Source organism: Cololabis saira, chromosome 15 (genome assembly GCF_033807715.1).
Source record: "Cololabis saira isolate AMF1-May2022 chromosome 15, fColSai1.1, whole genome shotgun sequence".
Taxonomy (NCBI): Eukaryota; Metazoa; Chordata; class Actinopteri; order Beloniformes; family Belonidae; genus Cololabis; species Cololabis saira.
This window is the reverse complement of record NC_084601.1, coordinates 11,320,073-11,336,197: the sequence shown is the minus strand read 5'-3', so window position 1 is coordinate 11,336,197 and position 16,125 is coordinate 11,320,073. Positions and strand designations below refer to the sequence as shown.

At 39.4% G+C, this 16,125-nt stretch overlaps 1 protein-coding gene across 1 annotated transcript; it reads right to left on the bottom strand.

The window, feature by feature from the left end:
* Positions 1–1,038: 1,038 nt before the first annotated feature.
* On the bottom strand, positions 1,039–4,982 carry LOC133461076 (receptor-transporting protein 3-like). Its single transcript, XM_061741839.1, has 3 exons — positions 4,864–4,982; positions 2,965–3,136; positions 1,039–1,915 (listed from the first exon to the last, which is right to left on the bottom strand). Exons 1-3 carry the CDS (start codon positions 4,868–4,870, stop codon positions 1,576–1,578), a joined length of 519 nt encoding a protein of 172 aa, XP_061597823.1. The 5' UTR covers positions 4,871–4,982; the 3' UTR covers positions 1,039–1,575.
* Between the last annotated feature and the right edge of the window lie 11,143 nt (positions 4,983–16,125).

Below are 16,125 nucleotides of genomic sequence, written 5' to 3'. Positions count from 1 at the left end.
GTTAATAAAAAAAAAACGAGATGTTCTCGATAGAGGGACTGGCGAATAAGTATGTAATTAGAGGAACTAGGAAGTGTTATTCCATCCCCAACACACGAGAAAAAACAACATTTCTAATAATAGCGCCCCCTCGCGGCTAAACGGGCTTCAAATGATGTGGTAGTGAGTTAAATATTACAGTTCTATAGATGTAATTATTGGCTGTTACACAAACAGCTTGATGATTCGGGTACTTCAAGTGTTGTTAACACTAACTTACTGCTGGTCTACAAAGCCCTGAATGGTCTTGGACCAAAATACAACTTGATCTGTTAGTTCCCAACTGTCAGCTCCTTAAAATCAGGCCTAAAAACATTACTGTTTACTGAAGCATACTCCTAAATTAAATACTTACCTGCTGGACTCCACTGCCCTTACGTTTTAACTTGTGCTTTTTATTATTTTACCTATTTTCTTATATTATTTAATTTTATTTGTTATTTCTTGCTGCTTTTAATGTTGATGTAAAGCACTTTGAATTACCTTGTGGTGAATTGTGCTATACAAATAAACTTGCCTGGTCTTGCCTTGTAAGTATATTACAGTTTGTTTGTTTTTTAAATCTCAGGTGGTTCATTAGATATCATCTTAGGACCCACCTTCAGATGAAATTGAGCAGATCAGAAGACATGGGACAATGAAAAACTTTGGGTCACACCCAAAACATTAGACTGGCATGAAACTTTTAAACTCTTTTAACAACTTTTCATCAGCACGGTCTGTAAATGAACCATGACGACGGAAGTTTGTTTTTCTTTCACTTTCCACTTTGATTTGTGAGCTTAAAAGGCAAAATAACATTTCTTCTAGTTCATACAGGTTTTAAAATAAAAGCCCAAAAATATAACAGCTCATCATAGGACCACAGGCCTGCCATCATCAACCCTAACCACAATAATGGATTTAAAATAAAACAGTCAGATGAGATCAAACTGTAAACTTTCTGTTTTAATCCAAGCGTTTTCCCAAAAAAATTTTTTTTTTTAATTATTTACATTACAGCCATTTTAAACAAAGTACCTTCATCATAAGCATTCATAAAGAGTAAGATCATTGTAATTGTATATTGCAAAAATAATTTGGTTAACAGGAATCTTTTGCGGTTAATGACTACTAGAGATCTACGGCCCAATTATTTCAGGAAAGTGTTCTTCTCTGGAGATGCTTTGCTAGACATTTAGAAAATATAAAAAACTGCTATGTCAGGTATGTCAAGTGATTGACCTTGACAACTAATCATTTTCTATTTTTTTTTTTTTTTTGCCTGATGGAAAATGTACCATCCTTTAACATAATCCTACAATTAATGAGCACTTCAAAAACAAGCTTTACATTTTACTAGATGCCACAAAATACTGTGAAGCATTCTAATTAAACTATTGGAACCTGTGGTGTTTGTCCATGACATACAGACGATCAAATGATGACTTGACTTTTAAAATGTCCTTTACAATCTAGAAAGAATCTTCTCTCTCTTTCTCAGATCAACAAAGAAACATTTGCACATGTATGTATATGCACACACATACACACCACTTAGTTTTGCTCTTCCTTTTGACAGCAAATTCCCTGTTCACAGGCCTCGCACAGCGATGCCTCGTGGGGTTTTGACCTTCTTGTATATGACGGTCCACGATCACCATCATCAACCACCTCTCCATAGCAGTTCTTGCGGATTTTGGTAAACAGACGTGTCAGGACAAATGTTACCTCCTTTTCATTAAAACCTGGGAGATAAAAGTCTTCGTTGCAGTTAAGACATGCTTGACCAAAGGGCCGCATGATCACTGTGCCGCGATCACGTCGCAGCCTGTAACGAAACAACACCGTCACCCGCGCTGATGACCAGGTCTTGTTGCAGGCTTGGCACAGAAATCTGCAGGAAGATAAAAGGAGATCACAGACATCGAGAGCTGCTTTACAGAGGTATTTTCAGTCTTCCCTTGAATTAATTTGTTTAATCCTGTTATATATAATGTCTTCAAAAAGCACTTCTATATCCATTTTTATTCTCTTTAACCATCTTTAACCATTCTCTTTAACCACCATCCATCTGAAGGGACCAGAGGTGTCAAGTAACAAAGTACAAATGCTTTGTTACCTTACTTAAGTAGAAATTCTGGTTATCTATACTTCACTGGAGTAATTATTTTTCAGACGACTTTTTACTTTTACTCCTTACATTTTCACGCAACTATCTGTACTTTTTACTCCTTACATTTTAAAAACAGCCTTGTTACTCTATTTCATTTCGGCCTTTAAAAAAAAAACTATCCAGTTAAATTGCTCCATCCGGATAGAGTGAATTTGGTTGTGGTTGTTTCAGATGTTCTTGTCCAGTTTTGTTCTTACATCCGTTCCCTCAGATTCCTGCAACTAAACTTGGATGTACATTCCAATAAAGGTTAGGATAAATGATAACATGCCTCTGAAGTTTGACTTTTTGCACCATTACAATACTTATAGGCAACTAGTCATCATATCTCCTGCTCTCTGAAACACATGTTAATGCTCAATAGTACACATATATGGTTCTTTAATATATTTGCATTATACTAAGATACATTCATTTTCAATGGCTTTTGTCCTTAATGGCTTTTTTTTCATTACTTTTACTTTTATACTTTAATTAGTTTTAAAACCAGCACTTTTATACTTTTACTTGAGTAAAAAACTTGAGTTGATACTTCAACTTCTACAGGAGTATTTTTAAACTCTAGTATCTATACTTCTACCTGAGTAATGAATGTGAATACTTTTGACACCTCTGGAAGGGACACAAATTTGCACAAACACACAACAACAAAAAACAAGTGCATTCTTAAATCCAGTTCTATGTAGCAACTACTACTTCTGCCACATGGGGGCAGCATAGAGTTAAATTAAACTCCATAATGAATGTTTTAAGAAAATAACACTGCATACTTTCCACGGGCGCAGGGGGAGAAGACCTTCCAGCCTCTTCTCCTCTCTTCTTGGGTGATTTCATCTGTCAGGTTGTAGTTGAAGTTGAGGGTCCACGCATCTTGGTAGTCAAACACGCTGTCATCATCCAGAAGTTCCTCAAAGGTTCTCGTCCACAAGGAAGAATCCCAGCCTGCATGAGGAGATCAACATGTCCTCATCACCCTTTAAAATGAATGACCTATCACCCTCACTTTATAAAACACATAGGCCTACACACTTTTAAAATCTTTCTACAGGGATCAAATTTACCCCTCAAAAATCAGATGTTGTCACTGGTTTTCAAAAGGAATTACAAGGGGATTCAATGTTAGTTATAATGCTAAAAAGAGCTCTGTTATGATTTGTAGAACTAATGGTGATAAGGAACTGGTGTTCCCATCATTTCATTTGTCAGGGAATGTGTTACCTTTTTGTCACACTGCTAGTATTTGGGACACATCATCACTGATGATTTTTGTGATGATGAGGATATGTATAGGCAACGGCGTGTTTTATATACACAAGCAAATGTGCTGAAACGTAAATTTTCCTGGTGTTCTGATGAAGTTAAAATGAATCTCTTCATTACTGTACCCCACTCTACACTGCCCCCTTGTGGGTTAAATTCAAAAAGGCAAGCATCCGCAAACTGCAGGTTGCCTATAATGATTGCATACGTATTTTGATGGGAAAACCCAGGTGGTGTAGTGCAAGTGAGTTATTCTGTCAAATGCGTATAAACACTTTTCATGCTCTGTTGAGAAAATTGATGTATAGATTAATTTGTCGACTGAATGACACAAAAAACTCTGTTTTAATGCTGTTGACCAATCCTGGACTGAGTGCTGTGAGATATCAATCAGCAATGTGGAAACACTGGCATGACTGTCTTTTATCTATCTATCTATCTATCTATCTATCTATCTATCTATCTATCTATCTATCTATCTATCTATCTATCTATCTATCTATCTATCTATCTATCTATCTATCTATCTATCTATCTATCTATCTATCTATCTATCTATCTATCTATCTATCTATCTATCTATCTATCTAAAGGTCTCTGCAGACTTCACAGTCGGAGCTTAGTAGGCAGACACGTCCATAAAACGTTGTCTTTAAAAATTAAGTTCCGAACTCCCTTCGCAACAGACTGACCTGTGGGCAGTAAGGTTTTAAAATGGGTACGAAATCTAACAGAATTTAAACCCTTAAAAAAATCACCGCGTAAAAGCCTCCCTGACACAAACTACACGAGATCACGTGACCTGCGCAGTCACAATAACGATGGAGGCCTGAATCATCACAATAGTCAAACATGAGGAAATAAAAGCTTATAAATACATTTTAAAATTAGATTTTTTTTTTTACCAGAGCCCCAATTTTGCAAAAGACCAAGAAATATCAACATACATATTTTTATGCGCAACAGGAAAACGTAATCTCGAGCCTGAAGAAGGAGGAAACGACTCCACTATGTTCAGAAACCCTAAAATAGATTATCAACTGACTCTTGAAGTCTTGTCAGATTTTTCTAACCTCAAAAAGTGTGTAATAATGAAACGAATCAATTAAAAGTAACATTTACAAACAAGATGATAAAATAGCTAAACTAATATGTTATATAAATATAATTTCTTCACCACATAATATTCTAGGAAAGGTATTAATTGCATCGTTTATTTCAGTCTTACAAATCCCTGCATAATCTTCGTTGATTATTATTATTATTAATATTAATATTATCAACCATGCCAAGAAACCATTTGACATAAAGGGGCGCATTTACATCGACCTGATCAAAATCGACAACAGGTTACCTTAAATTTCCTATGTACAGTATAAAATACACGTATAAGACAAGAAAGTACCTACTGCTCATGTTTTAGATGGTTTGCTGAGCCTCAGAAACGCCGATGAAGAATTTGTTTACTTTCTGAGTGTCATTCACCAGTTACTCTGGAAAACGAAACTTAAAAATTCTTCCTCCTCAGTATAATACGACTGACAAAACGTCACAGACCAAAATTATTTTAAGATTTTTTTTTCCCCCTACTTGTTTGTCCACCCCGCAACCGCCCCGCCCCTTGTCCACCGCAACTGGCAAAAAAGTTGTTTTTAAAATATATTAAAATTGATGATGATGATGATGAGGATAATAATAAAAAAGGAAAATATCCCCATGATATGTCTGGCAAATAAATAATATGAAAAATAAAAAATATGGCGAATAAAAAAAGTTGAATATGCATTACTTTAATCATTTATTATTTTATTATAATTGTCGGTTTGGGTTGTTTTTAAGCAGGTCTTGATGTTTTCACCCATCTCTGTCCAGTAGGGGGCGGTGTTCACCTGCAGAACAGCACCGCCCTCTGAGCTGCTGCAGTGCGACCCAAGAGCGCCCTCTGCTGGAGCGGGTGGTATGAGAAAGAAACTGGTTCAGATCATGTGTTATCATTAACCAGCTGTACATTACAATAAATACCCACATGTAAAATCCGAGCCCTACAAACTCAAATATCTAACTGAACATCAGAAATAGAGGTTTCCAAAATATGAGAAAATAAGATATTCCTCAGTTTAAAAATAGGAAAAGAGACAGCACACATACATATACTTTCACCAACAATTATGTGTAGGTTTTTTTTAAATATACTCTATCTCCTCTCTTTAGTGGAAGTAATTCCAGAGCTCAACTTCGCACACGTGATCTTTAATTTGTCTTAAAGTTTTGTTTATAGGAAACAAAAGCAATAAACAGAATAACAGAATAGCCAGTAATAACAGAGCAGCTATGGGCTTGGTGGATTACTCAGCTGGAAAAAGGAAGGGTGCTGCCTGTCTTTTAGATTTGAAACACAGAAATGATGCATTGCAGATCAGTGCTGCGTGTTTACGGCACTGTCAGTGTCCACCTGCTGGTGTGCAGTTTCTCCCACATGAGACAACATTCAAAAACTGTTTCGGGTGCAAACACTCAACTGTGCCGCCTTCCTACTTTAGATAAGGCATCACTGAATCCCTTAAGGGTTTGTTGGCTGTAAAACCCTTTTCCTGCCAAAACCTGTTCTTCATGAATGATACAGCATGTCTAATTCCCACCTTAACAACATAATAAATAGTTCAGCTGTCTGTAGGAGTCAGGCGTGTTCCCTGGTGCCGTTCAGTTCAACTGCCCTGTCGGCCGAGGTTTACAATAAAGGGCAAGTCCAAAGGTAAAAACCAAGCCTTTATTTGGGCCCGTTTAATAACAGTTACACATTAGCTGGCTGTTATAAACAATTTAATAAATGGATGTATTGTTGTTTCTGTTTTAAACACCATTGTTATGTATTAAAAGAAGTAGGCAACAGCAGCAGCAGCATGAGGAGATCAAGCAGAGGTGGTAGTGCTGTTCTGCTCACCTGTAGAGGAAGGTGAGGGCCCAGGAGGGTTGCTTTTTATCAACTCCTGGCAATTATGCCTATCTAAGCAGATCTAATCTAATCAGCATGCCAGAAACCTGCACCTGTACACCTGTGGTGTGTATAGGATAGAATAGAATAGAATAGAATAGAATAGAATAGAATAGAATAGACTTTATTGTCATTGTGCTCAGGTTACAATGAGATTGGTTGGGATGTTTCCACCGAAGTGCAAAGGTAGAAAAAATAAGAGGAATAAATAAATATGAAAATCACCGTATAAAAACATAAAAGCAATACAAACAATACAAAACAAACTCCCACATCATTCAAAAAAATACACCTGTTCTGTTATGTTATGTTATCTTATGTATTATTTAACAGTCTGATGGCCCAGGGATAGTAGGTGTTTTTGAGTCTGTTTGTCCGCTGCTTAAGGACTCTACCTCCTGCCGGAGGGCAGCAGGTCAAAAAGATGTGCCCGGGATGGGATGGGTCCTGCAAGATCCTTCTAGCCATTTTCAGCCCCTGAGAGTCTGCAATGTCATTTAGGGAGGGCAGGGGGCGGCCGACGATCTTCTGGGCCGTTTTTATGATGATATGATGATGATATATGTTGGACCTTCTGAAAAGAGTAATAAATACATTTTATTTCAGTAATGTCTGTCTGTGTTGTGTACTGCAGAAGGTCCTGGGAAGCTGGAGATGCTGCAACAGATGTTTTGAAAGCATAAATGATATTTCCTCAATGATCATTATCATAACTTCATGGATTAAATAATGACAGCATCAGCGCCTACACCTGTCTAAGGAACGCAGCAAGGCAAACTGTCATTATTTCCTCTCTCAGTCACACACACACACACACACACACACACACACACACACACACACACACACACACACACACACACACACACACACACACACACACACACACACACACACACACACACACACACACACACACACACACACAACCGTGCACACCTACTTACGGTAGATGAAGAGAAATATTGTACACTTTCCTTATACCAAAGTTGTTAATTATTTGCAGGAAGGCCCCACCCAGCGCTAAAACTACTGTCAGGGTATTCTGACTGGCTTTAAGTTCTGGTTCGAGCAGCGACAAAAATGTCTATAACAGACACGTGAAAGCATGTCAGGGTCGTAAAACAAACTTATTTGGTGATTATGTTGGTATGTTGGCAAACGGCAGTTATATGAGGGCCGGGTCACTCAATTACGTGCACATTTGCATTCTCAAACTATTGCTTTGGTGTTTGAAGGTAGCATTTTCATCTTTTCACTATCAGACAGTCAAATTTATTATAAGTGCCATACAGGGTTTAGACTAATACCTAACTATAAATATCTTTATAGATGGGGTGGTAATGAAGATGTGATGTCCCATACAGTAATTACAGGGGACTCCATGGTCGTTTGCACTTGAAAGAAATATAGTGCAACGCTCTCACCCCTTACACGAGACTGGGGGAAGAGAACAGAAGTGAGTGTGCACCTTTTCCTCGGCACTTTGGTGTAAAGATGACCTCAAACCTCAGGCTCCAGAGAGTCACCTTATACTCAGGTGTGACATTACAGCGTGAGAAAAGCATGCTGGGAGAGCTCACAGCGCCACGAAGGCTGAAACGGACAAACAAGGAGACGAGGCACTCGCAGAGTAAACCTTTGTGATCAAATCTACCTGAAACAAAAACAATGATTGAATCAAAACACCATTAGGACACTCAATGCAAGTTTTCATTTTATTCTTTATCTGACAGAAAAGGGGCTTATTCAACCTTTACAACCTTTGATCAATTACTTGAATCAAAGGTAGCAACGCTGCAGTGTTTTGGCTCTATTCCCATAGTCATAATATTTAGTTCCTGGCAATCATTTTACAGGTGTGTGTAATGCTTTTGCCGATATTCACATAAACCATTAGAAGCAGCAATCTTCATGACATACAGGACTGTCTCAGAAAATTAGAATATTGTGATAAAAGTTCTTTATTTTCTGTAATGCAAAAATGTCATACATTCTGGATTCATTACAAATCAACTGAAATATTGCAAGCCTTTTATTATTTTAATATTGCTGATCATGGCTTACAGCTTAAGAAAACTCAAATATCCTATCTCAAAAAATTATAATATTCTGGGAATCTTAATCTTAAACTGTAAACCATAATCAGCAATATTAAAATAATAAAAGGCTTGCAATATTTCAGTTGATTTGTAATGAATCCAGAATGTATGACTTTTTTGTTTTTTTAATTGCATTAAAATAAAGAACTTTATCACAATATTCTAATTTTCTGAGACAGTCCTGTATATAGCCCTAATAACAAAAGGAGGAGGTTGTGTGATACTGCATGAAACAGAGCTGGTGAGATAATTTAGTGGAGCCAAAGTGTATTTTCAAAGCTATGGGCTTTTCTAATGAATTCTACAATGTTTATATGAGTATCTGTATAGGCTGCATGTCCTGTTTGTCTCTGCGTGGCCTTGTGGGGACTGGCGACTTGTTCACTTCACCTTCACCTTTCCTCGAGACGTTCAACGACCCTGAGCAGCATGAAGCGGGTGTAGAAAATGTAAGGATTTACTCACTATTTGTTTTCTAGTGCTTATTTCAATCCTATACCCATGTGAGGGTGATGCAGCTGTATCGGGCCAACAGCTCAGACTTTTTCTTTTTCCTTTTCAATGAATCATTTCACTACTTTATGAAAGAAGGTCAGTTTGTATTGTTTTCATTGTTCACCTCAAACACCTTGCACCTACAAGTCAATTGTGAGTGTTGGAGCTCTGTAGAGCATTTTTCTTCTTGCTCTCTTGTAATTGATGTAATTCATTCACAAAATAGATAACAATATCACAACTCAACAGTTCTGCATGTACAAGCAAAGTGTTCTGAGTCATTACTCAAAGTTACACTTTTAAATTAACGTTTTTGAAACTGCAGTTTAATATATTATATCCTATGTATTTCACCTCGTTATTCTACATTATTTACAACTCAAACTTCAAAAATGTTACAGCACAAAGGTAAATACAAACACAATGCAATTATCTGCAAATGTCAGGAGCTCATATTTGATTTACAACAGATCATAGAAAACAAATGAAAAGTCTAAACCAAGGAATTATAACATCTTAGAAAATGATCATTTTGAGATTGGATATTAATGGTTGGGAGAGAGAGAGATGTTGACTGCTGTGCAGCATCTCCTTTTCTTTTAACAACTGTCTCGTGTCTGGGAGCTGAGGAGTCCAGTTGTTCCATTCTTGTCTGATGTAACATTCAAGCTATTCAACATTCCTGAGTTATTTCAGTCACGTTTTTCAATTCATGATGCAGCAAATGTTTTCTGTTGCTGAAGTGTCTGGGTTGCATGAAAGCTACTTCAACACACACAATACAAAGCCGCACAGATATAATGCAAGGTCTTCCCGGACGGCGGTGGCTCCGGATGTAGAGTCTGTGATCTATCTCCTGGCCTTGGTGTCCACATTTTGAAGCATCCTTGAGAAACACACTGAACTCCACGATTGTGTATACAACAGAAAAAGCAGTGCATAAACTCAGCAGAAGCAAATCTACACACCCCTCTACAGACTAAGAGAATATTGTGAGCATGGGTGAATGATGTCAAAAACTGAATCCATTTAGCATTTCCTAAAGGAAATAAATATCTGTATGGGAGCATTTGTTCCTCTGAATTCTCTTTCCAGCGTTGATGTTTTCCTTGCCAGATGTAGAGGCTCCCCGTTCTGTAGGCACTAACCAACACCGCACCACCAGAGATGCAGGTTTTTGGATTTGGGAAATGAAAATAAGCTGGATGGAAACTCTCCTCTTTAATCTGGAGAACATGGCAGCCGTGGTTTCCTAAAACAGCTTCAGATTTTGATTTGTCTGACCACAGGGCAGTTTTCCACTTTGACTTTGCTTATTTTAAATACATTTTGGTCCAGAGAAAACAGTGTCTCCTTTTCACATACGGCTTTCTCCGCATGACAAAGCCTTAATGTGTACTTTAAGTATTGATTATTTCTGAGCCCATGCAGCGATTTCCATCACCGAATCATGGACTGTTTGTTTTCAATGAAGTTCTGCCTGAAAACGCAAAGGTCATCTCCATTCAGTTAATATTCACTTTGTATACAAAATGTTCCTCCAGTCATTTCTTTTAAGAACAACATACTCTTTTAGCTTTTTTTTCATTATCATTATCTATTATCTATATTTTTTATTATCCATTCCTACTCATTCTTGCTGAGGATCACAGGGAGCGTTTCCCAGCTCTCTCTGGGTGGCACAGCCAGATAAACATCCACACACAGATTCACTCCTACGGACAACTTAGAATAACCAATTAACCGATAATACAGGTTTTTGGACCAAGGGAGGAGGCTGGAGCACCTGGAGAAAACCCACCCAAGCATGAGGAGAGGATGCAGACTCCACACATTCCCTGCTGGGAATTGAACCAGTAAACTTCTTGCTGTTAGTGCTAATATTTTTTCAGAAAATTATAAAATGTCTCACTTCCCACATTTGTTGTTTTCAATATTCTACTTTGAGTAAAATGGGTTTATTAGATGTGCATGTCATTGGTCTCTGTTTTCCCCCTTATTTTTTTACACAGAATTCAAACTTATTTAAAACACAAGCTGTAAACGTATGTACTATTTATTTTCCTTCTTTGTGATGACTTTTATTTTTTTTAACTAGTTTTCCCTTATCCATGTAATTATCTGTCCCAATTTCAAGGCTGTATATAAAGTATATAAATACAGCACACGGGCAACACGGGCTCCTCAGCCACGTGTGCCGAGGTTCACGCCAGGATTTCACTGCTGCCTGGACTTGCCTACCTGTTGAAAGCTCGGTGACTCAAAGAGGGCGGAGAGCAGGTGGAGGGAGATTGAGTGAGGACGACAGAGTACATGCGTGGGTTTGTGTGTGTGTGCGTGCGTGCGTGCATGCGTGTGTGTGTGTGTGAGAGAGAGAGAAGGAGAGGGGAAAAGTAACTTGGGTGTGGTAAGATGCCTTGAGCGCATTCTTTGCAGCAGCCGCACCCTGCATTTCTGCGTCTCTACCTGCTAACGTTTGCTATCAGAGCTGGATCATGTAAGCACACCTTCTCCTTTGCACTTCTTCCATGAAGATTCTGTTTTTTATATTCTTGCACACTGTAGTCGTCTTTATTCAGTCCAGTCACACAACCGTACGCAAAAAATCCCCCATCACTTTATAACAATTTCATGTTGACAGATATGACTGAGCTTGAAAATGTAAACAAGCAGGATGAAAGCTAAGAAATGTTGGCTCTACAGTGTGTGAGTGTGTAACAGATTAGGACCTTGATACTCATGCAGATATTCACACAAGAGGCACGCCCTCGAGAGCCGGGCTGAACACTCAGTCACGGTGTGTGCTGAAGGCCAATCAAACAAGGTGTGTTCTGTGTGATAAACATATTTCAGGGCAAAGGACAGCCCATATACGTGCCACATAGTGGTGTGTACTTTAGCTTTTCCTCTTTATTACCCCTCTTATTAGTGCTGGTGTATGCGAAAGCAGTTTTCAGATTCAATATGACGCTGTTTTCTTCATATCGACGCAGTCATCATAAAAGACAGGCATATCTAAGAAGAAAGTCCTTCCCTAATCAATTGTACAGAAGTACTTATCAACAAACAACAATACCACAAATTAAAAAATGATCTGGTCCATACCAGGTAAATACAATTTCAGATTAACAATGACACTTGACGTCTTACACAGTATCATTATTTATTTATGAGCTCCAAGTAAAAATATACTAACCTTAGTTATTTCCAAGGAAAATAGATAGAAAGTAGTGGCCGACTATTGATAATCAAATACACTTGATTACCCTCTTGTCAGCAAGTTTGAGCACCTCTACAAAGTAGAAGGTTTGGTAGTTTGTTGATCTGAAAAAGTTCAGGTGTTTGTTAACACAATGTTAAGAAGGAAAGACTTCAGAAATGACCTTGGAGAAACAATTTCTGCTGCCTGTCAATATAAGAAGAGTTATAAGGCCATTTTCAATGTGGGGCCCATCATATCAGTAAAATAGATTATTCACAGGTGGAAAACCTTCTCAACAGTTTTAATTCTTTCCTAGAGGGAATGGTTCAGTAAGTGACCTCAAGGTCAAGTGATGCTCAGCAAAACAGACATCCCAGACTTGCCTTGGATAGCATGTTAAATCTTAAAGTTTGTGAAAGGTGAAATCATCAGCTTTCATGGCTTCTCCTACCACTGCTATGCCGATGACACCCAGCCCTCCTTTCCTTCCCACCTGTTGACACGGCCGTCTCAATGCAAATATCGGCCTGTCTTTCTGATATCTCAGCATGGATGAAGGACCGTCACCTTCAGCTAAATCTGTCCAAGACTGAGCTCATTGTCTGTCCAGCCAGTCATTCCTTACCTCCTCATATAAGCAGCTGGATTCCACCACACTTGTGCCCACATCTTCTGCTAAGAATTTTGGTGTCATTAGACAGCCAGCTGACCTTTAAGGAGCGTGTTGCCTCGGTTTCCCGGTCTTGCAGATTCGCTCTCTACAACATCAGGAAAAATCCAACCCTACCTGACAGAACATACGACACAGCTCTTGGTTTAGGCTCTGGTCATGTCACGTATTGACTGTAATTCCTTGTTGGTCGGACTTCCTGCGTGCTCAGTTAAACCTCTGCAGATGATCCAGAATGCAATCAACCCAAGAGAGCTCATGTCACTCCGCTGCTCATCTCCTTGCACCGGCTTCCAGTTGCAGCACGCATCAAGTTCAAAGCTCTGCTTCTGGCTACCAAACAATTACCCAAACGGCTCCTCAATACCTTCACTGCTTCATCCAGAGCTACACTCCCTCTTGACAGCTCTGCTCAGCCAGTGAAAGACGCCTGCTGCTTCCACCACAACGTGGCGTGAAATCAGTAGCCAGACTCTTCTCCTCCATTGTTCCCCGATGGTGGAATGTTCTACCAAACTCTGTCCGATCTGCAGGGTCTGTACCTACTTTTAAGAGCAAGCTAAAGACTCAGCTCTTTAAGGAGCACTTCGGCATCTACTAAACTTATCTGCTCATCAGAATTAGTTAGAAGATCCAGCTCTTTGCAGGACTCAGCACTGAGAAAGCTGCATACACTTATGACAAGGTGATTGTATGATGGTGTCTTTTAAGATGTAGCATTCTTGTATAAAGGGACTGTTGTGTTGGGTGGGAAGGGAACACTTAAAAAACTTAATCTAGCATTTGCATGGCAGCACCTGTGTCCAACTCAGCAGTCTGACCAGCACTTATCCAGCTGGACCCTCCTATGTGATTTCTTGCTTGTGTTGTTTTCTCAGATCTAAGTCGCTTTGGATAAAAGCATCTGCTAAATGACAGTAGTACTAATAGTTGTAGTAAAATACATGTAGAATAAGCCTTCTTAAAGTCATTGCTCTTGAAGAACTTTGCAAGTTTGCAAATTTGCATCTGAAGAAGTAAAATGTCCTTTAAAAAGATGACACCAAAGTGGGGATGTTTGACCATGATGTACAGGGCCACTTTTGATGAAAAACAAATGCAGAATATCAGCAGAAACACCTCACACCAATGCCTGAACTATGGAAAAGGTGATAATTTGGGCTTGTTTTGTAGCCAGGGGACATTGCATTCAATGAATCACACTCCAACTCAACCAAACCAAAGCTATTGCAGAAGTCACATAGTCATTGTTCAGGTTAAAATTAGGTCATCTGTTCAATACCTAAAGCTTGGTTGAAAATCTGGAATTTGGTCATGCAACAGGCCATTGATCCTAAGTACACCAAAAACTCTACAGCAGTAAGCGAAAGAATGATTTCAATGACGGTGTTGCAACGACCCAGTTAAAGGTCCAGACCTCACGCAGATAAAAAATAGCTTTCACGAGGCATTTGCTTTCACAAATATCCACAATGAACTAAAGTTATTTCTTAAAGTAGATCTGGCCAAAATTCTTTCGTACTGATGTGAGGAACTGATACAACAGATGGTGATTACTTAAAGGAGACCTATTATGGCATTTAATGTATATTTTAAACAGGCCTTGAATGTCTTAAAAACAATCAAAAGCTTGTTTTTTCTACATAAATCAGAAATTCAGCCTGTGGGCCATGTCTTTATTTTTACCGTTTCTAAACTCCTTCTCTATTGGCGCTTTTCCACTAGTCCTTACTCAGCCCGACTCGGCTCGTCACGCCTCTAACCGCCTCTACCCGTTTTGGCCCCGTTTGTTTTTTCCACAGCCAGGTGAGAAGTGGGCGGGTTGGGGTGAAGCTGCTGTGACGTACTCGATTGCGCAACCGCTTTGTTCATGTCGGCGCTGATCAGAAATCAGCTGGAGCCGCGAGCGGCTGAGAGTAAAACAGCCCGTCTACATCCTTTTTTTTAATTCTCTCGTCAGCCACCAGGTTAATGAACATCTGCACCTATGAGTTGGATCACCAAACAGACGTTTTGCGCTTTATAATAAAATCGCCTGATGGCCCCGCCCCCCCCCGACCAATCAGTGGCGTGTATTGTGGTGACGTCAGAAATAGTCCCGGCTCAGCCCGGTTAGAACCTCGGCAGAATGGTTACAGAAAAGGTATCTGCTTGACACGGCTCGGCCCGCCTTGGCCCGTAGTGGAAAAGCGCAAGACGGGGGCGTGGCGGGTAGAAGCGAGCTGAGGTGGTACTAGTGGAAAAGGGCCATATGAGGGATTCTGAGGGGAGGGGAGGCTATGATAATGAAGCTCTGTGCTGATTGGCTGCCTGAATGACGTGTAGCAGGGGAGGGAACAAAGCCTCTCCGGGCAGAAGAGCAGCGGCTCCGTACACAAAGCGTGTCCCATGCGATGCGATCGAACTTCAGTGACAAAATAAATTCCATTGCTTTATTTTTTTTTGTATTGGACTGTCCTAACTGGCCGCTAGTTTAACGGTTTCAGTGTGGACAGAGAGCGTCCGATGTCACGCAGCTCGACGCGATAGTCGGATGCTCGCATGCAGTTATGACACGGTTGTAAACGGATCTTAAAGCCTGATTTACGGTTCTGCGTTAAATCGACGCGTACCCTATGCCGTAGGCTCTGCGTTGGTGTAACGCGGAACCATAAATCAGCCTTTAGTTACCTGAAGAGGGAACGGGTCACCTCGTCTTCACACAGGAAGATTTAATTGAATTCTAAACAGGTACACCACAGTTCTTTACTCCGATTCCTCATCATTTCACTTCTTATGTTACAAGACAAATGAATCCTGTTAACTGTAAAGAAATCACAACACTGAATTTTCACAAATGGCAACTTTAGTTAAAAAAAAAAAAATAACATAAGTTGTATATAAATAACATTTATGCACTATTGCTGGCTCAAGGAAGGACCGTGCATCTTCTGAAGGTGTCGTACATAAACAGCTTCAGGTGCATTGCTTGGAAGATCTGAAACCATGGACAGAAAAAAATGTATTACGGTACTAATAGAGCTCCGTAACATGGAGTAACACCGGAGCTAAGCTAAATACTTAGCCCATGCAAAGATCATACTTGTAGACAAAAATAAATAACATAAAAAATTAACGTCACTTAACGCTTACTCGTGTGCAGTTGCCGGGTCCGTACTGTTGGTACTGATCCTTTTATGAGGGTAAGTGTCGATTCAAAACCTCATTTTT